Below are 20,396 nucleotides of genomic sequence, written 5' to 3' on the forward strand. Positions count from 1 at the left end.
GATGGTGTCAAGCTGCTTGAGTGTTGTTGGAGCTGCACCCATCCAGGCAAGTGGAGAGTATTCCATCACACTCCTGACTTGTGCCTTGTAGATGGTGGACAGGCTTTGGAGAGGCAGGAGGTGAGTTACTCGCTGCAGGATTCCTAGCCTCTGACCTGCTCTTGTAGACACAATATTTATATGGCTACTCCAGTTCAGTTTCTGGCCAATGGTAACCTCCAGGATGTTGATAGTGGGGGATTCAGTGATGGTAATGCCATTGAATGTCAAGGGGAGATGGTTAGATTCCTTCTTGTTGGAGATAGTCATTGCTTGGCACTTGTGTGGCGCGAATGTTACTTGCCACTTATCAGCCCAAGCCTGGATATTGTCCAGATCTTGCTGCATTTCTACACGGACTGCTTCAGTATCTGAGGAATCGTGAATGGTGCTGAACATTGTGCAATCAGTGAGCATCCCCACTTCTGACCTTATGACTAAAGGAATGTAATTGATGAAGCAGCTGAAGATGGTTGGGCCTAGGACACTACCCTGAGGAACTCCTGCAGTGATTTATTTTTATTTAGAGATACAGCACTGAAACAGGCCCTTCAGCCCACCGAGTCTGTGCCGATCATCAACCACCCATTTATACTAATCCTACACTAATTCCATATTCCTACCACATCCCCAGCTGTCCCTATATTTCCCTACCACCTACCTATACTAGGGGCAATTTATAATGGCCAATTTACCCATCAACCTGCAAGTCTTTGGCATGTGGGAGGAAACCGGAGCACCCGGAGGAAACTCACGCAGACACAGGAAGAACTTGCAAACTCCACACAGGCAGTACCCAGAATTGAACCCGGGTCGCTGGAGCTGTGAGGCTGCGGTGCTAACCACTGCGCCACTGTCCTGGAGCTCAGATGATTGACCTCCAACAACCACAAACCATCTTCCTTTGCGTTAGGTATGACTCCAACCAGCAGAGAGTTTTCCCCGATTCCCATTGACTCCAGTTTTGCTAGGGCTCCTTGATGCCATACTGCGTCAAACGCTGCCTTGATATCAAGGGCAGTCATTCTCACCTCACCTCTGGAGTTCAGCTCTTTTGTCCATGTTTGAACCATGAGGTCAGGAGCTGAGTGGCCCTGACGGAACCCAAACTGAGCGTCAGTGAGCAGGTTATTGCTGAGCAAGTGCTGCTTGATAGCACTAACAACGACACCTTCCATCACTTTACTTCCATCCTCCACAAACACTGATTGCCTCTATCCCATTGGCGTTGAGTCACCAAATGTTCTTTCCTCACCTCTCTTGAAGACCATTGACAGATAAACTCTGACAGGAATTTTCTGGGAAATTGTTTTCAGTAACTTGTCTTTGGCAATAGAATGCATGCCTCAACATATGGCTGACTTTGGAAAAACAGCTGCCATAACATATCCTCTCGCACCACCACGAAACCAAAGGGCCTTTGTCTCTGGCATGCTACTAATTTTGGGCTACTGGAAGCTAAAAGATTCCATCCAAAAGCAGTTACCTAGGCAGCTCTAACCTACTTACCTAAAGCCAGTTGTAATTCCAGTGAATAAGGCAGGAAGCTCCATTTTCAGAAAAGTTCCTTCAAGCCTTCTTCCTGGGTGGTCTCATAGCACAGATTGTTTTGTTTATTCCTGATGGGGAGTCATGTGAAAGGAGAAAGCCTATCAGCAATTCTAGTGCATAATGCACAAGATTATAAACCAAAACAGTTGGAAACTCATTTTCATAGTTCCAGCAAGATCACAGAAAACAATGAGCACTGTGATCTTGCTGGATTATCACCAGTTTTCAGGCCGCTTAACCAGAAAAATAATGCCCCTGATTGCCTGGCAGTGGTGTGATTCATAGTTTAAAAAAATGCCTTGCATAATTAAACTGTGTTTGAGGCTAGAAACAAATTCAGTACACCCAAGGAATCTCAAATTTCTGATCCTTTCGCAACATGGTCTAAATGGAAGCAGGCCATTCCACCGAGAGATCAGCCTGATTGAAGTCGCGCTTTTTATTCATGCCATGCTTCAGCTTTTGGATGGAATTTTCTAGCTTCCAGTAGCCTAGAAAGTAACAGTAGCATGCCAGGGACAAATGCCCTTTGGTTTGGTCATGCTGCCAGAGGCTATGTTATGGCAGCTGTTTTTCCAAAGTCAGCCAAATGTTGAGGCATGCATCCTACAGCCAAGGACAAGTTACTGAAAACGATTTCCCAGAAAACAATTTCCCAGAAAATTCCTGAAAGAGTTTATCTGTCAATAGTCTTCAAGAGAGGTAATGCTGAAATCTTTTATAGCAGAATTTTCACAACCCTTGCTCTTATCTCAAAGTGACATCAACATTTATCCTGAAGGATTAGCAGTTTCCATTTCCTCGTATTATGTTCTTCTAAATTTACATCTGTCGGTGTCATTATTAATTATAGGACACTTGGAACAAAAGATCAGAACAAGGATAAGGTACTAAATTCTCTTCAGTGCACACAGCATTTTATATGAATCATAAGACTGCCAATAATATTACTAACGTTGGAGAAATATTTGAAACTTAGTCAAAGCAAAATGCATTACCCTGTATTGTTAAAATACATCTCAAGAACATAAGAAATAGAAGCAGGAGTAGGCCATTCAGCCCAGCAACCCTGCCCTGCCATTGTCTGATCTCATTGTGGCCTTAACTCCTGCTTGCACCCCACCCCCCTTCCACACATAACCCTCGACTTCCTTGTAGATCAAACATCTGTCTAACTCAGCCTTGAATATATTTAATGATTCAGCTTCCGCTGTTCTCTGGGGAAGAGAATTCCAAAGATTAATGACCCTCAGAGAAAACAATTCCTCCTCATCTCTGCCTTAAAAGGGAGACCCCTTATTTTGAAATTATGCCCCCTAGTTCTAGATTCCTCCACATCCTCTCAGCATCTATCCTGTCAAGCCCCCTCAGAATCTTATATGTTTCAGTAAAATCACCTCTCATTCTTCTAAACTCCCATGAGTGTAGGCCCAACCTGCTCAACCTTTCCTCATAAAACAACCCCGTCACCCCAGAAATAAACCTAGTGAACTTTCTCTGAACTGCTTCCAAAGCAAGTATATCCCTCCTGAAGTAAGGGGACTAAAACTGTACGAAGTACTTACTGTAGGTGTGATCTCACCAAGGCCCTGTTGTAGCAAGATTTCCCTACTTTAATACTCCACCCGCCTTGCAATGAAGGCCAGTATGCCATCTGCCTTCCTAATTACTTGCTATACTTGCATGCTAACTTTTAGTGATTGATGTACAAGGACACCCAGATCTGTCTGTACCGTAGCATTCTGCAGTCTCTTTCCACGTAAATAATACAAAGTGACTCCTGACAACGCAGCGGCCCGCTGACATCATCAGAGCGCTCCAAGCTGCGCACATGCGCAAACGGTCTCCTGCGCTTTGAGATGCTGTGCATGCACAGTCTACGTCTTGCCTTGCCACCCCCATCCCTCCAGATGCTAGCTCTAGGCTGCGGGTTCTTCTCTCCTCTCGGCCACTCGCTCCGCCCGAGGGGTGACAGGGCGATGCAGGACCGAGTGGCCAAGAGGAGGGAAGTAGCGCAGCCCACGGCCTAGAGCTAGCGTCTGGAGGGATGGGGGGGAAGCGAGGAGCAAGTGGCCGGAGAGTGGGATTTGCGGGGGGTGGGTGGAGTGAGCAACTGGAGAGCGGGAAGGCAGTGAAACCTCTCAGAATTATGGAGGGTACGCAGCACTGTCAGAGGTGCTGTTCTTCTGATGCGACTTTAAACAGCGCAATGTTCTCCAAGTATCAAACATCTCTATTGTGTGCTGCCAAGGGTTGAAGTTGTTTTTCTGTGATAAATTGAGCAGTGCCATCTTTAATCCTGGCAGCTGCCTGAACGTCGCAGACAGTGACTTTTCAGTGGAACAGGCTGCATTTGCGCATATGCTAGTACAGCGCCACCTAGTGGTTGTGTTGTCAGCAAGCGCAGCCTAAATAATATTCTGCTTTTCTATGCTTCCTGCCAAAGTGGACAAACTCACATTTTCCCATGTTATACTCCATCTGTCAAATTTTTGCACACTCACTTAACCTATTTGGCTACAATACACTTGGTTCCTTCATCCAAGTCATTAATATCGATCGTAAATAGTTGAGGTCCCAACACTGATCCCTGGGGCGCTCCACGAGTTACAATTTGCCAACCCGAAAATGCTCCATTTATCTCAACTCTCTCTTTGCTGTTAGCCAATCCTCTATCCACGCTATTACCCTCAACACCATGAGATCTTATCTTGTGTAGTCACCTTTTATGTGGCACCTTTTAGAATGCCTTTTTGAAATCCAAATGCACAACATCTTTTAATCCTGAACCTGCAACTTTTCAGGCTGCTACCCTCACAATGGCCTGTCTTGTTGGTTTCTGTGCAAGGAATAACTCTGCATCAGCACAATGCATTAGGGCTTTGGGCTGCAGGTATTAAACTGGTTCAGTTCCAAAAGTCTGCAGCAAGGCCTAGCAAGTGACCAAGTTATTCTTATTTATATTTTAAAACTACTAAACAATAGGTGCATAATTTATAAAAACGTAATTTAACAAAAATCATGGGCAATTCTGATGGTAGCAATACAAAGTGGCAGGATAAACCTTTTTGACATAGTAGTTTTTGTCTTTCTGTTTTTAAAAAAAATTGTACTTTTGTTCACCTAACACCCTTTTTTGCCAGATGATGCTATTTATATATGGTTTTCTGAATAGCTCAGTGAAAATGTTTCAAAGCTGTGCAGAACTGTATTTGAGTTCCTAATTCTGTTTTTTGTTGTTCATCTTCACTGTGGCTCAAATATTCTTAACTCTGCACATTCTACAACATACCTTTACAAATGTAGTCACTTTTTAAAAGTAAAATCTGTGTGCCTTAATTTTAGGCTCATTACCCAAAGAAAATTATATCTGTTCTTAGTAACTCAGATTTCAGTTTCAGGGCACATGTTGTGTCATGCTATTGATAAGCTTGTTAAAAATATTCGCCTGATATTTCTGCAGGGGTTCTCCCAATTTCCTGCCGCAATAGTGCAAAAGCCTGTGGTCCACTGATTTTCTACCAAAACTACAGAAGGCGATCTGCAGAAATTCTAGCCCATTATATCAAGAGGGCCCAAGTACGACAAAAGTACTAGATGTGCAGCAACAGTGCCACCTAATGGGGTAACAATTACTCTGACTGAAATCATTTTCAGCCTCTCAAGATGCATGCTGTCCTGATTTTTTTTTAAATTCAAGTTGTGATTGTAACATAAGACTAAGGACTGGATTTTGTGTTGGAGGCGGGGCTCCCGGCATGGGCCTAAAAGGCGGTGGGAGGGGGGGAACACCACCTGGGCCTTTTTGCACCTACCCGTCCTGCCCCAGCCCCCAATGGAGCAATCCTCTAATCTTTTCAAATCTAAGTTTCAGGAGCCAGGATCCTTGTCCCTTTGAAGACGGGGATCCAGCCTCCAAGAGCTGCCAGCCAATCAGAGGACCGGCAGATCGGCAGCTCCACCAGGAGCAGTGGCCACTGCAGGTATGGCAGAGGCCTTGAACCCAGGCCTCTGGATGCACTGGAACCCCGAACCTCATGAAAGTGAGGCAGGGTCACCAGGGCCAGGCAAGAAGGCCCCGGCAAGGTGGGGTGGGGGGATGGTCATGTAGTCCAGGATGAGGGGGGGGGGTCCCAGGGGGTAAAATGGTCCCTGACAGGGGTCCACCATGGGCCACTGCTTGCCCAGGGAGGAGGGACCCACAGCCCCCCAAGCCTGCAGGGAGGGTGCCTCATGTTACAAGGCGTACTCCCCGTGTTGAGGAGGCCCTCCCCGCCCACCGCTGGTATGATCCCAGTGGCTGCGGGAAGAGGCCCTTAATTGGCTCTTAGGCCAATTAAAGGACTCAATTGGCTTCTGCGCGGGAAGCCCGTTGTCGGCCTATCCCACCCCCCAGGAAGACTGCTTTGCGACGGGCCCTCCGATCCCTCACCATGCATCGCAATACTCCGTACCCCCCCTCGCCCCCACCGTCTCCAAGCCTGCCTCACGAGGACACTAAATCTCCCAGCCTAAAGGGGCAAAACTTAGCAACAGCCAGAAAGAATTCAATTCCATGAGTACTCAACAATAAGTCTTTGGTCACTTTGGTGGTTCAGCAAATTTAACCAATGAGTACCCGAGTCATACAGAACTGGGAGTTCCCAGGTTTAACGTACTGAGCTAGTTGATGTCAGCCATGATAGCAGGGAAGGTGATTACAATTAACCTCAGCTCTCCTGATTTATGAAGGACAGAAAAAAAAAAAATCAGTCAAGGTTCCCATTCCTGGTCACTATCTGTCAATCCACACTGAGACTTCAACTTGCTGGTTTAGATTGGCGGACTGTTAATTAGTTGGCTAGAGATGTGGTGGAGGCTGAATGAATCCCCATTACAAACTCATAAAAAGCTACTGAATATTTTAAGGTACAGAAGCAACCTTAACTGATACTCACGCATTGGAGCTCCAAAGAGAACAGCATCCAGTGCCTTCAGCTGAAGCTTCTGTCTGTGACTCCGGTCTGTGATTTTTAAATTTGAGATCATAAAAGGAATCTCATTCACAGCTAATCTATAAGACAAACAATGATTTCAGAAATATCACACTTATAACAAGAGCGAGATAACAAACATAGTAATGCAGAATTAATCTGTACAATGTGGTACAACTTGCTTTTCCACAATTTATTTTGTATTATTTTTCCTCTCTTTCCTCAAAGTGCTGACAATTTGATGGAGTGAAGTTCCATTAGTATGATCAGCCCTCCAATTATTCACCAAGGTGACCATTCTTAGCCTGCCAAAACTCGCCATCTAGGCTCAGGTTAAGTGTCTGCAGTGCACCACCACCAGGCTTGATCTAGTCGTTACACAAATGTTTGCAAAAATGCACTCTCTAGTAAGAGTCACAGTGAGCAACTGCGCTTGTTAGCACCTTTTTTGGGTGGTACAGGTGCCTTAAAACTCCAAAATAGAGTGGTGCGCCGCATATTTCTGTGGCAAATCACACTGGATGCCATAGTGGTGAAGACGTTATTGCACCATGCAGTGATCCTCCATCAAATGTATGCAGAGCAGGCAATCAGCATGCAATGTTGATTTGATGCCAGTAGTGACATTTGAGAGCTCAACGCTCCAGCTTACACCCTCTCTTAACTCACACAGCTGAACATCCGTTCACATTTGGAATACAACACAACTTGGAGAATGAACAGAGGCCATGGAGAACAGGATAAGCTGCTGGAAGAGGAAAAATTAGGCAGGAAGAGGGGGAGAGGGCTCTCAGCAGGTGGTCATATCCACCCAGGGTGTTGAGGAAGCAACTCTTCTACCTGAACCTCAGCAAGAAACAATATGTAGGACATCCCCACTAACATCTGCCACCTGCTGCAGTCACAACTACAGCCTCAGAGCAGGGCAAGAGCCACACTGCCAGTGGCTGTGAAGGTGACCATTTTGATGAACTCTTATGCATGTGGCTCCTTCCAGGCTGGAGCTGGAGATGCATGGTTTGCTGTTCATTGTTGCCTAAGGGAAGTCATTGAGGCTCTCTACTCAGTGAGAGCTAACTACGTTTCATTCTCTCTTGCCAATACCAAACAGGCAGACCGAGCATGTGGCTTCACTCAGATTGTAGTCCTCCCCATACTGCAGGGTGCTACATGCATATCGCTTTGCAGGCGTTGCATGTCAACTCTGCCATATACTGGAACCAAAAAGGATTCCACTGTCAATGTCTAGCTGATATGTGACAAGCACATCATGCAGGTCAATGCCCAGTATCCTGACAGGAGTCATGATGCTTTCATTCTATAGCTCTCCTTTGTGCCAGATGCATTTGAGCCATCACAGTAAACCAAAGGATGGTTACTGGGCAATAAAGGCTGATAACTCCAGTGCACAATCCACATAGACATGAGCAGCTTGCATACAACGAAAGCCAGGCTGCCACATGAAGTGTGATGGAGCAGACCAATGGCATGCTGAAACAATGCTTCCGCTCTCTGGACCACTCGGGAGGAGCCCTGCAGTACTCGGCAGAGCAGGTGACAAGATTTATGCTACATGCTGCCCAACCTCACATTCATGAGGGGACAGCTTTTGCCACCAGCTAGACGGCGATGAGCTGAGGAGCAGTAGGAAGAGGAGGACAAGAAGGGAGAGGAACCGATGAGACCACCTAGACATCTCCTTTCTGCCCGGGCTGTTCATGAACACTTTATCCAACAGCGATATTAGTAACCTCAATCACAATTCCCTATTCACCAATGGTGACACTTCCCTCCGTCACTGAACATGACTCATTCGCTTGGCAACAATGCAAAAATGAAAGCCACCACAAAAAACATTTCAAACCAAATTTATAAATGAAATCATGTCATATTGCATACAAAACTCAATTAATTACCCCTGCGCATTCCTTTAGCGCCTGCCTTCCATGTGCCTTTGCCTATCCGAGTGCTCCTACACTTTGCTAATCCAATGTCTGCAGCATGTCTCATTGAAGGCTGCTGACTTTCAGCAGAGGAGACCACAGACAGTCTTAGAGGATGACCTCAAGCAGCTCTGGGCCAAGAAGGCCCGGTGCAGATTGCACCATCTTGGCATGGGCAGCAGAAATCTGGGATGGCTGGTTGAAAGACAACAGCAAGGGCATTGGTGGAGTGGTAGGAGTGGGAGGATGAATGCTGTCATCCTGAGAGAGGGTCGTACTCCATGGAGCCACTGCCACTCCGCTGGGGCAGTGCCTCAGCAATCCTAGTAATCTGTTGGAAGACAGATTGCTGAACTGCTGCGACACCCTGCAAGCCTCTTTGCACTCTGTAATTCACAACCATGATGACAGTAGTCTGTGCGTGCATGGCACCAAGCTGACCCTCCATCAATCTTCCACTGTGGCACTCAGACATTGGGTGGCTGCTGCTTGTGCTGCAATGGAATCTGCAACATCATGCATCAGACATTGCATCTCAGTTGGGTCCACAAGTGTGTGAATAGAGTTGGCCACTACTTTCATGCTGGAAAAGACGGGCTCCAAGCTCTGTCCCAAGTTGGTGCTGGCATTGGCTCTTTGGCACTGACCGCAGGCTTTCTGGCAGACTTCCCCGTGTACCAAGGATTGTGCATACCCATCATCCAAGTGCTCATTTGAGTCCTCTGCAGCTGAACCCATGTGAAACGTTACCCTCCGGCAAGCTGGAACCTATGTTATCATTGCTCCCTGCCCTGGCTGCAAGCTACTTATGCCTGGTGTCTCATCACATGCAGATCCTGCTTTTAATCTATCCTCTAAGACATGCACAGTGTCAGTAACTATGTTGGTGGCTGCAAGTGTGTAATCAAGTGATGGTGCTGTGTCTTCATCATCACTGTCTTCTTGCTGTTCCTCCACTGCCTGGCCAGGTTGTTTGGGTATCTAAAGGCAAAAAGGCATAAGGGTAAGGTGGTAGCCTGGGAAGTGGGGGCTGTGGGGAAGTAAGCAGTGCCATGGTAAATCAGACGAGAGTGTGGGATGAAGGGAAAGTGGGATGTAAGAATGAGGGTTTTTTCCCCCTTTCATGGGAGCATGTGGGCAATGTGGGCAATGCTGGCAGTGCCAGCATTTATTGCCCATCCCAAACTGCCCTTGAGAAGATGATGGTGAGCCACATTCTTAAACCACTATAGTCTGTATGGTGAAGGGACTCTCACATTGCTTTTCGGTGGGGAGCTCCAGGAGTTTGACCCAGCGACGATGAAGGATTGCCAATATATCTGCAAGTCAGGATGGTGTGTGACTTGGAAGAGAACTTGCAGGGTGTGTGTTGTTATATGCCTGCTATCCTTATCCTTCTAGTCGGTAGAGATCTCTGGTTTGGGAGGTGATGTCAAAGAAGCCTTGGCAAGTTTCTGCCATGTGTTTTGTTGATGGTATACACAGCATCCTTAGTGTGCTGGTGGTGGAGGGGGTGCCAATCAAGCGGGCTGCTTTGTCTGGATGGTGTCGAGCTTCCCGAGTGTTGTTGAAGCTGCATCCATCCAGAACAGTGGAGTCCATTACACCCCTGACTTGTGCCTTGTCGATGGTAAAAATGTTCTGGGCATTCAGGAGGTGAGTTACTTGTCGCAGAATTCCCAGCCTCTGACATGCTCTTGTAGCTACAGTATTTATGTGGCCAGTCCAGTTATGTTTTAGGATACCGTCAACTTCGATGGTTTCAGCATCACTACTGGCCACAACTTCAGCAATGGGTGTCCCAATAATGGCGAGCACCCTCTCCTCCGAAGCGGATTAGGTCAATGCAGGCATGCCTGCTGTTGCCGGTTAGCTCCTGCTGCCTGAGGCTGTACACCACTTTGTCTGGCATGAGCGAGGGAAGTGTGTCAGTGAGTATGGTGCAATACGTTTGGGTGATGTGGCTTTCATGATTGAATAGCTGGCAGTGTGTTCAAGCTGTGAGATATGGGTATGAGGCTTGCAGCAGTGCTAGTGTGAGAGGGCGAGGTGAAGCATATGAACATTAGGTATGAGGTCTGATGGATAGAGTTTGTTGGCAGGTGAGAGATGGACGTGTGGCGATCTGAAGAGTGGCTGAGACTAGTGCTGCAGTTGGTAGGATATGTCATTTGAAGATACATTCACTGACCTTGACCTCCACAGCTAGCTGCTCCCACTGCCTTTTGAGTGTTTGTCCCAAGGGCCTCCTGGACCCCTGTGGGTAGAGAACACCTCTCTTACTTTCTACCTTCTTCATCAAAGTCTCCACTGCAGCATCAAAAACCTATCTCCCACGTTGTGCCAGTATTCACTGTTTTCCAGGTGAGGTTCACTTCCTCCACAACTGACAACACCTGCTCCAGCCACAATGTTGCCCCCCCACCCTGACCCAACCTTTAGGTAGTGCAGACTAGCTGGAATTGGTGTTGAGAAGTTATGATTTTTGGCCCCCAGCTGAAGTGTGCAGCCAATGAACAGCACTGTTTGTGTTGGCTGCATGCAACATTCATTCAAATAAGCAGGCAGCACAAAGGTGGCTGATTCAGTATAGACTATGAATTAAGCCGGGGGCCCTCTGATCTGTATGGCTTGATAGTACACTGGATGGTGCCTTTAAAACTCTTGTCATTGGGAAAATCCCACTTAAATTCTGTAAATATCAAATACAGGAAAGCATGCTTGTCTATTTTTAATCTAAACTTCAACAGATAGATAAGATGATCTTTTCCAAGATTTTCTAACAGAGGAAGTGTGTTCCAAATATTGTCCATATTCATGTCATCAGACTGTATACAGATTGTTGATTAATTCTGGATTTTGGAAGTTTCCGTCTAGCAGTAACAGTTCTGGATTGTTAGGTAAAATCTATTACATTTCAGAAACAATTCAAGTTTCAGGTAACGTTAAAATTTAGGGAAGTAATAGCTATTACCGAAAGAAAGAACTTGCATTTATAAATAGTGCCTTTCAAATCTCCAGGCAGGATGTCCCAAAATACGTCAGAACCAACAAATTATTTTCAAAGTGCAGTCACTCACTATTCTTTTTGTCAGAAAACGCAGTAGGCAATTTGCACACAGCAAGGTTGCACAAAACAGCAATGAGTTGAATGGCAATATAATCTGTTTTGGTGATGTTGGGTGAGGGATAAGATGTTGGCCAGGACATAGGTAACACATGGCTGCTTCAAAAAACTGCCATGGGATCTTTTACATCACACACGGTAGACACATGGGATTAGGACTACTGCTCATGTGGTGACTAAGAACCAGCACAGACTGGGTGGACTGAACAGCCTGTCTCCATTTGTAGTTTAATTCAGCTCTATGTAATCCTTTGTTTTTTAACAAAGCTGCTGAGTTAGAGCTCACATTTCATAAAAGAGGAACGAATTAACTAACTAACTAAAATACGTCATCCTTGTCAGTCTTTAAGATCCAGTTTTAAGGGTGTTCTCATCATACTCAGAGAAACAGAAAATCCAACAGTGATCTGCTCACAACAAAACTAACCTGGGTAGGCCAACTCCTCGAATGTTGTTTTCCCGGAAAACCTTTGCATACTGTGGCAATTCCACAAAGTAAATTAACCAGTCCGTTGTTTCATCTACTGTCCAATTGTATACTGCAAGAAAAAAAACACACTTAATGATAAATGAAATATAACTGAATCAACAAAATCAAGGTGTCAGATTAGTAAAAATGAGAAAATGTTCTAAATCTGTACAAATCATTCTGTATCTCTCTTGTATAATGGCTTTTACCCCACCAATGTCTGTAAGAAAAGAACTTGCTGTTCAAAATCGACCTGCATAATAGGTGACTACAGTCCCACACCAACGTTGTTGTGCCTTCACTAACCTCTGAAGCAAGCTACTCACTTGTATTAAGAAGGCAGACCACTGCCAGTTTCACAGGGCAAACAAGGGATGGGCAATAAATGTCAGCCTTGCCAGTGATGCTCCTATCCCGAGAATGAAAAAAAATATGCTTCATTTTCATAAAGCAATTTTTCTTGACTTATATTTTCTATATATTACAATCTGTTAAACTGATCACAGGATTGATAATACAATCTTCACCAATGAACAGCAATTTAAAAAATCTCTCTCATGCCCAAGAGTCACAACTTCTTTAAAATTCTGCCTACAAGAATGTGCTGGAAGAATTCTGTCCTCATGTCCATTTAATTAGTTTTCCATTTATCCCTTTCCATTTGATAATTTTCTCAGCCTTTTCCACTTCCTTTGATTTGAAATACAGTTTTCCTCTCTTCGGTTTCCTTAAATTATTTGGAACAATTTTGTTTATTCAATGATATGATGTGATAGGAAAAGATTTTCTAGAACTTGCTTTCGGGTTTAATGAACATATTAGTCAAAAATATAGACTTGAAAAATGTGTGTTCAAGGCACAGCCTGCTTACTGTTATAGAATAACCTGTGGGGATACATTACAGACCAAAAAGAGGAACCAAACTCCTCTTACTTTTCCTGTCTGGCATTGTACATACAAATGGTAATTTTCATCTTCCAACACCATGCACTATTGTAATAGCATATTGATATACAGATTATTCCTGAATGAATAATACTAGTTAATTTCTAATTCTTCTTTTCAAGACCTCTTGAACAGACATAGATAAGATTCAACATTTTTCAGAAAGTAGATAGGGTTTCACTATTTAAGAAGGAGCATTGCAAAACAATTTCTCTAAAAAAAAATTTTTACAAACAAGCATTTTCATCAAGTTTAATTTGTAGCCTTTGTCTTAACAGAAAAGGACTCAACAATTGACATACTATTTGCCACCCACTTTAAGCTCATTTTGCGGAAACAGAACACTTTATAAAAACAATTACATACGAGTGAATCTCCCTGGCATTGCTTGTGGTAAGTCCAAGATGCAGTGGGTGAGTTTTGAATTTCTGGAAGGATATTTCTGGCTTATCTGCCATCAATTTGGTGGTAGACCCATGGAAACATGAAGAACACAGTAAACATAATTCATGCAATTTTTCCGAGATTTCTGTTGTGCGACACTGTATCAAATGCTTTTTGCAAGTCCATGTACACCACATCAACAGCACTGCCCTCATCAACCTTCTCTGTTACCTCCTCAACAAACTCCAACAAGTTAAACATAATTTGCCCTTCACAAATTCGTCTTAGCTTTCCCTAATTGACCCGCATTTGCCCAAATGATGACTAATTTTGTCCCACATTATCGTTTCTAGAGAGTTCCCTACCACAAGTTTAAACTGACTGGCCTGTAGTTGCAGGGCTTATCTTTACACCCTTTTTTAAAAACAGGTGTAACATTTGCAATTCTCCAGTCCTCTGGCACCATCTCTGAATCTAAGGAAGACTGAAAAATTATGGCCAGTGTCTCCACAATTTCCACCCTCACTTCCCTCCCTGCATCTCATCCGGTCCTTGTGCCTTTTCAACTTTAAGTGCAGCTAGTTCCAGGACTTTGACCCAGCGACAGTGGAGGAAGGGCGATATAGGTCCAAGTCAGGATGCTGTGCAACTTGAAGAACGTGCAAGTTGTGGTGTTCCCATGCTTCTGCTTACTTTGTCCTTTAAGATGGTAGAAGTCGTAGGTTTGGAAGGTGCTGTCGAAGATGCCTTGGTGAGTCACAGCAGTGCATCTTGCAGATGTTACACACTGCTGCCATTGTGCGCTGGTGGTTCAGGGCGTGAATGTTTAAGGTGATGGATGGGGTGCCGATCAAGTGGGCTGCTTGGCATTGGATGGTATTGAGCTTCCTGAGTGTTGTTAGAGCTACACCCTTTCAGGCAAGTGGAGAGTATTCCATCACACTCCTGACTTGTGCCTTGTAGATGGTGGACAGGCTTTGGGGTGTCAGGAGGTGAGCTACTCGCTGCCGGATTCCTAGCCTCAGACCTGCTCTTGTAGCCATGGTATTTCCTGTCCTGTTTCTGGTCAATATTTATCCCCAAAATGTTGATGGCGGGGGCTTCAGCGATCATAATGCCATTGAATGTCAAGGGGAGATGGTTAGATTCTCTGTTGTTTGAGATAGTCATTGCCTGGCACTTGTGTGGCGCGAATGTTACCTGATATTGTCCAGGTCTTGCTGCATAGGGACACGGACTGCTTCAGTATCTGAGGAGTCGTGAATTGTGAACATTGTCCAATCATCAGCAAACATTCCATCACTGAATCCCCCACTATCAACATTGACCAGAAACTGAACTGGAGAAGCCATATAAATACTATAGCTACAAGAGTAGGTCAGAGGCTGGGAATTCTGCAGCAAGTAACTCACCTCCTGATTCCCCAAAGCCTGTCCACCATTTACAAGGCACAAGTCAGGAGTGTGATGGAATACTCTCCACTTGCCTGGATGAGTGCAGCTCCAACAACACTCAAGAAGCTCGACACCATCCAGGACAAAGCTGCCCGCTTGATTGGCACCCCATCCATTCCCTCCACCACTGACGCACAGTGGCGGCAGTGTGTACCAGCTACAAGATGCACTGCAGCAACTCACCAAGCCTCCTTCGACAGCACCTTCCAAACCCACGATGTCTACCACCTGGAAGGACAAGGGCAACAGATACACGGGAACGCCACCACCACCTGCAAGTTCCCCTCCAAGCCACACACCAACCTGATTTGGAACTATGTCACTGTTCCTTCACTGTCACTAGGTCAAAATCCTGGAACTCCCTTCCTAACAGCACTTTGGGTGTACCTACCCCACATGGACTGCAGCAGTTCAAGATGGCAGCTCACCATGACCTTCTCAATGGCAATTAGAGATGAGCAATAACTGCTGGCCTAGCCAGCGACACCCACATCCCATGAATAAATAAATAATAGCATTCACTTATTTTAAGATTGGTGGCAGCAGACAGTTGCAATGAAATTTAGAGACAATTTTAATGAATATAAAATGAAATTCATTGGATAAATTGGAATAATTGGACCAGTGCCTACAGACTTTGTTCAGTCACCATTTTAAAGACCTAAATTCTTCCACTTTTTTAATATAGTACTTGGATTTCTATTATTAATTATTGTTAAAACCAAAAAGTGCTTAACTTTGAGAAGCAGATAAGTAGTTAGTTGCAGCATGATAGGTTCACAGCAGTAGAGGGCAAGCAGCTGAGAGATTAAAAAAGACTGTTACAGTGGAAAGGTGTAACTAAAAAGGTGACAAGTTTACATAGCCAGATTTCATTACAAAAGCCGACATAGTACATAATGGGACATAATAGGAAAAATTGTCTAGTATTATAGGCATAGGTAAGATTTTTATATATTAGATAGCTTTTCCACCTGTCACTGAAAATTACTTCACCCAGAGAGTGATGAGCCTGTGGAATTCACTACCACAGAAAGCAGTTGAGGTCAAAACATTGTATGTTTTCAAGAAGGAGTTAGATATAGCTCTTGGGGCGAAAGGGATCAAAGGATATGGGGAGAAAGCAGGAACAGGTTACTGAGTTGGATGATAAGCCATGATCATAATGAATGGCGGAGTGGCTCAAGGGGCCGAATGGCCTATTCCTTCTCCTAGTTTCTATGTTTCTATCTAATTCTCAACAGAGAAAATATTGATTGAAACATCAATTTTAGGTTAAAAATGTCAAATTAATTTTAACTCAACAAATAATTTAAAAGTTAGAAATTCTTCGTCAGCTGAGAGATTCTTGGGATTGTAAAGAAAACAATAAAAATCCTACAGCTAAAGGAAGTGCTGCCAGCATTAATCGTCACAGAGCCAATACTGAAGTTTTACAAAATATCACAATCATGACAAAAACTCTGAAGAACTCTACAAGCTGATCGGTCTGGTCATTGTACTTGGGGAGTCAACAACAAATACACTCGTCAGATCAAACTGGAGGATGACTGGATCTGGATGGGAAGGAAAGATAAAGAAGGGGAAGGGTGGAAGAGAACAAAAACATGGAAGGGAGAAAGTAGCAGTCAGGCAGAGATAGAGGGGGGATAAGGAGAGAGGTGGGAGAATGAGAGAGGAAGGTGGAGAGTAGCGATAGAGAAGAGTGAAGGGGAAGGGAAGGAGGGGGGTTGGCAAGGGAGAGAAAAGGGATGGGAGGCGGTCGGGGGAGGGGGGTTCCAATATTACAGTTGCATCGCAGATGAGGGTTGTTGGGGAGTGGGGGGGTGCGCGGTGGTTAGCTGTCACTGCTCAATGGCAGAAGGTTCCAAAACATCTGAGGGGGTTTTCTCTTACTCAGTCGGTTAAGCAGGTAAATGGTGAGCCTTTAAAAATGGATTTTGCCATAGACAGAGCTTGATGTAAGAGTTTTCAATTCAATTTGAATAGATGTTGTGATTCTATTTTAATATACATAACTTTCTACTCCTCTAACCAATGAATGACCACTTTTTTGAAGCCAAATATACATTGTTGATGGATAATAGTTGCATGAAACGAGTGCAGAAAATATCCAGCAGAGGGAGGCCAATTCCTTGTCAAGCCAGGTGTATATGTGCTGCTTATGGTTAAATACTTTCAGATGAAATTGAATGTAGAAAAGAAAGGCACTATTCAGCTTCACACAGAACATTAAGGGAGCTTTCCCTTCCTTGTGGGGCCAGTAGCAGCGTATCATTTGAATTCATAAGCAACGGCTGTGATGGCTCAGTTTTCTTTATTGATGCTGGTCCTAATTAGTGCTTTCATTAACTCTTGAAGAATTGAATGTTTGAGTCATGTAAATCTCTAATTATAATATCTGAACAGCTTCCACAAATTACTGATGAATACCTGAGAATTAGAGAGAGCGGGAGACATGTTGAATTAACTTTAAAAATGTTTTGTGTTCTTTTTGTTGCCGGAATTCTGTTAAGGTCTTTAACATGGTGGTTATATAACATAATCAATAAGCCATTTGTTCCAAAACACTAAAAATGTTTAAAGTGTATTTCAACCCAGTAAAACAGAGCGCTGTTACTCAGCTAAATCCTCTTTTCTGACAACAAAGCCCTGAACTAGAATTCCAATCTTGTTATGCTCCCTCATCCAATCACATGATGTAAAGCTGTACAGCAGTTGTTATAGCAGTGCTAACACGGGACACAAACTCTAGTCATAAAACACAAACCAGTTAGGCTACTGCTATATCTTCAATGTAATGAGTCCATGTCCACATGGACATCCACAGTTGCTTTATACAACACATCCCTCACAATTAGTAGCTTATATTTAAAACAACAGCTCATCATTCTAGCGTGCGGAGTTTCTTCTTCTGTGCTGTTTTCTGCTTTCTATCTGTTAGACCTGCATCCTGGTAAACAAGCTTCTGAAATACCTAAACCATATCATGAGCATTGCTTTTGTCTAAACTGGAAGTGCACCAACATTAACTCCCTTCAGTTCAAACCTCGTTCTTAATGCTTTGATGCCAATGAATATTAGGATTTCTTGAATGAAAAAGCTCAAAACCTTTTGGATTTTGACCTTTTTCCAGAACCTCGACTCGTGGAAAATTCTGTCCCATTCTTCCACAATTTTAAACATTATATCGCTCCATAATCTGCTTTGTTCGAATGAAAAAAAAATTCAAGTCTTCTTATTTGCATTTCCTCACACCAAGCAGTATCCTCATGAACTGAAGTTACAGCATCTCTAAAGATTCAATATCTTTCCCATAGAGTACAGCAGGGGTTCTCACCTGGGGGTCCCTCAGAAGGTTTCATTCAAGGATTCCACTAGTAACTCCCTGTCTCCACTGGGCAGACTATTTAAAATAGACTTAATGCCAAGCCCAGAAGGTTACAATATCCAGGACACAAAGTTTTACCTTCCACTGATGAGTCACTGATCAACACCAGCACAGTATCATTTTAGACCCAACCCTGCAAAGGAGACAGGAAATGGGAAACTGCTGCTTGGCCACTGAGGCTCATGATTATCGGTCCGCAATGTTGTCAAGAAGAGGCGTCCAATATCAGCGGATGCACTCTGCTCAACCCGTTAGTAATAGACAACAGAAGCGAAAGCTATTAATGCAGTCAACACCATCAGTCTCATCAGCACTGTCAGCCCCTTCAATGACACTTTATCAACTTCAGCTATAGTCTATTAACTTCAGTATAACTATGAACCTCAGCGACAGCATAACCAATCCAGAATTGCTGCAACGAGTTTCACATTATGTAAGTAAAACAAAAATATATTATGGTTAATTGTATAATTAATTTCTATACAGAAAAACAACTTGTATTACAAGAAGTCTGCAGAATCTTTAACATGGGATGGAGGCCTCAGAAGCAAAAAGGTTGAGAACCCCTGGTGTAGAGATCCCCTTCACCTCCGAAACCTTAGTCCCCAATAAAACCATTACTCTCTCTCATCCTGGCCATTTCCCCTGGTACGACCCCCATCTCCACTTCCTTAAGTTCAAAGGACGTAGACTTGAATTGCCAGATCTCGCTGAACCACCGGGTACTGCTCTCATCTGTTAAAACTGCTCACTAATCCAGGATCATCCAGGAATGAAAAGATAACTCCCAGCTTCTTTTCTCTAATGCAAACCATCTTCTTAAATCTCCCTCCCCTGTTTCCTCCATCCTCACCTGCAACAAAGGCAAGGAGCTCACGGACTTCGTTGTCACGAAGACTGAGACTATCCGATCAGTTGCCTCTACTGCTTCCCTTCCTGACACTAGCCCACCTGGCCAAACTTCCTCTAAAGCTCCCCTCTGCCCTAGCTCTGAACTCACATCTTTCTCTAATTGCTCTCCTATCTCCCCTCGTGCCTTCTCTGAGCTTATCTTGTTCATGAGACCCACCTCCTGCTCCCTCAATCCTATTCCCACTACACCGATCACCCAACTTCCCCTCCTGGTCCCCATGTTAACCGATACTGTTAACGGTTTTCACTCCTTAGGTACTGTCCCTCTCTCCTTCAAATCTGCTACGATTACCAATGTATTCCCTAATTTTTTTTTTACAGTCCGCAGCTGACTCGTTTAAGCTCGCAGACGTGCACACAAAGTAACCTAAAGAGGCCAGTCTGTGCATGGCAACTTTCAGGTTGCTTCGCAGCTGCACAGCTGAAAGGGGACATTGGTTATCAATCGTCTCCTCAAAAAAGCAACCCCTGATGCCACCCTCCTTGCAAACTACCACCTCATCTCCAACCTCCCATTTCTCGCTAAAGTCCATGACCGTGTTGTTGCCTCCCAAATCTGCTTCCATCTTTTCCGGAACTCCATGTTTCAATCCCTCCAATCAAGTTTCTGCCCTAACCACAGTACTGAAACGGTTCTTAGCAAAGTCACAAATGGCATCTTATGTGACTGTGACAAAGGTAAACTTTCCCTCCACGTCCTTCTCAACCTGTCTGGTTGGCTGTTCACTGCTGTTCTGATTTAGGTTACGTTCAATAACTTACAGATCGTGAGTCACATTATAGAGTCATGGCGGAGGATTGTTCTTCTGGAGAAGAAATTATACACAAAGCAAATACATACATGCCAATTCTTGCAAATTGATCATGAGAGATGCGATTTCTCACTCAAATACAATCTCAGTCGCAATCTCACGAGAGGACTGTGAAATCCCAATTTTTAATAGTTCTTCCCAAAGTTTGTGTTTCAGCCAACGAGAAAGGATCTGTTGGCAGATTCAGGACACTCGGTCCTACCACAGTGCAGGTAAGAGGCCCCCAGGAGCAGAGGGACTTGGGTCGGTTCACGCAAAGAGTCGGGGGGAAACCCTGGTACCGCCAGCCAGCTGCCACTCCGAGACTCAGGATTGGGAGCTTTGATGTCTTCCCCTCGACCCGGGAGTTAGGCCCCATCCTGACCCACATCAAGCTGGCTGAGGCTGGTCAGGCGG

The 20,396-nt window shown here is 44.4% G+C and overlaps 1 protein-coding gene across 2 annotated transcripts in view; it reads right to left on the reverse strand.

Annotated features, from left to right (window-relative positions):
- stim2b (stromal interaction molecule 2b) overlaps positions 1-20,396 on the reverse strand; it is a 183,477-nt gene that overhangs the window by 41,948 nt on the left and 121,133 nt on the right. For both annotated transcript variants that reach the window (XM_068037108.1, XM_068037118.1), the window contains 2 exons: positions 12,061-12,172; positions 6,528-6,643 (listed from right to left, as the gene is read on the reverse strand). In XM_068037108.1, the coding sequence (XP_067893209.1) occupies positions 6,528-6,643; positions 12,061-12,172 (228 nt within the window). The remainder of the gene's footprint in view (positions 1-6,527; positions 6,644-12,060; positions 12,173-20,396) is intronic.

Source organism: Heterodontus francisci, chromosome 1, assembly GCF_036365525.1.
Source record: "Heterodontus francisci isolate sHetFra1 chromosome 1, sHetFra1.hap1, whole genome shotgun sequence".
Lineage (NCBI taxonomy): Eukaryota > Metazoa > Chordata > Chondrichthyes > Heterodontiformes > Heterodontidae > Heterodontus > Heterodontus francisci.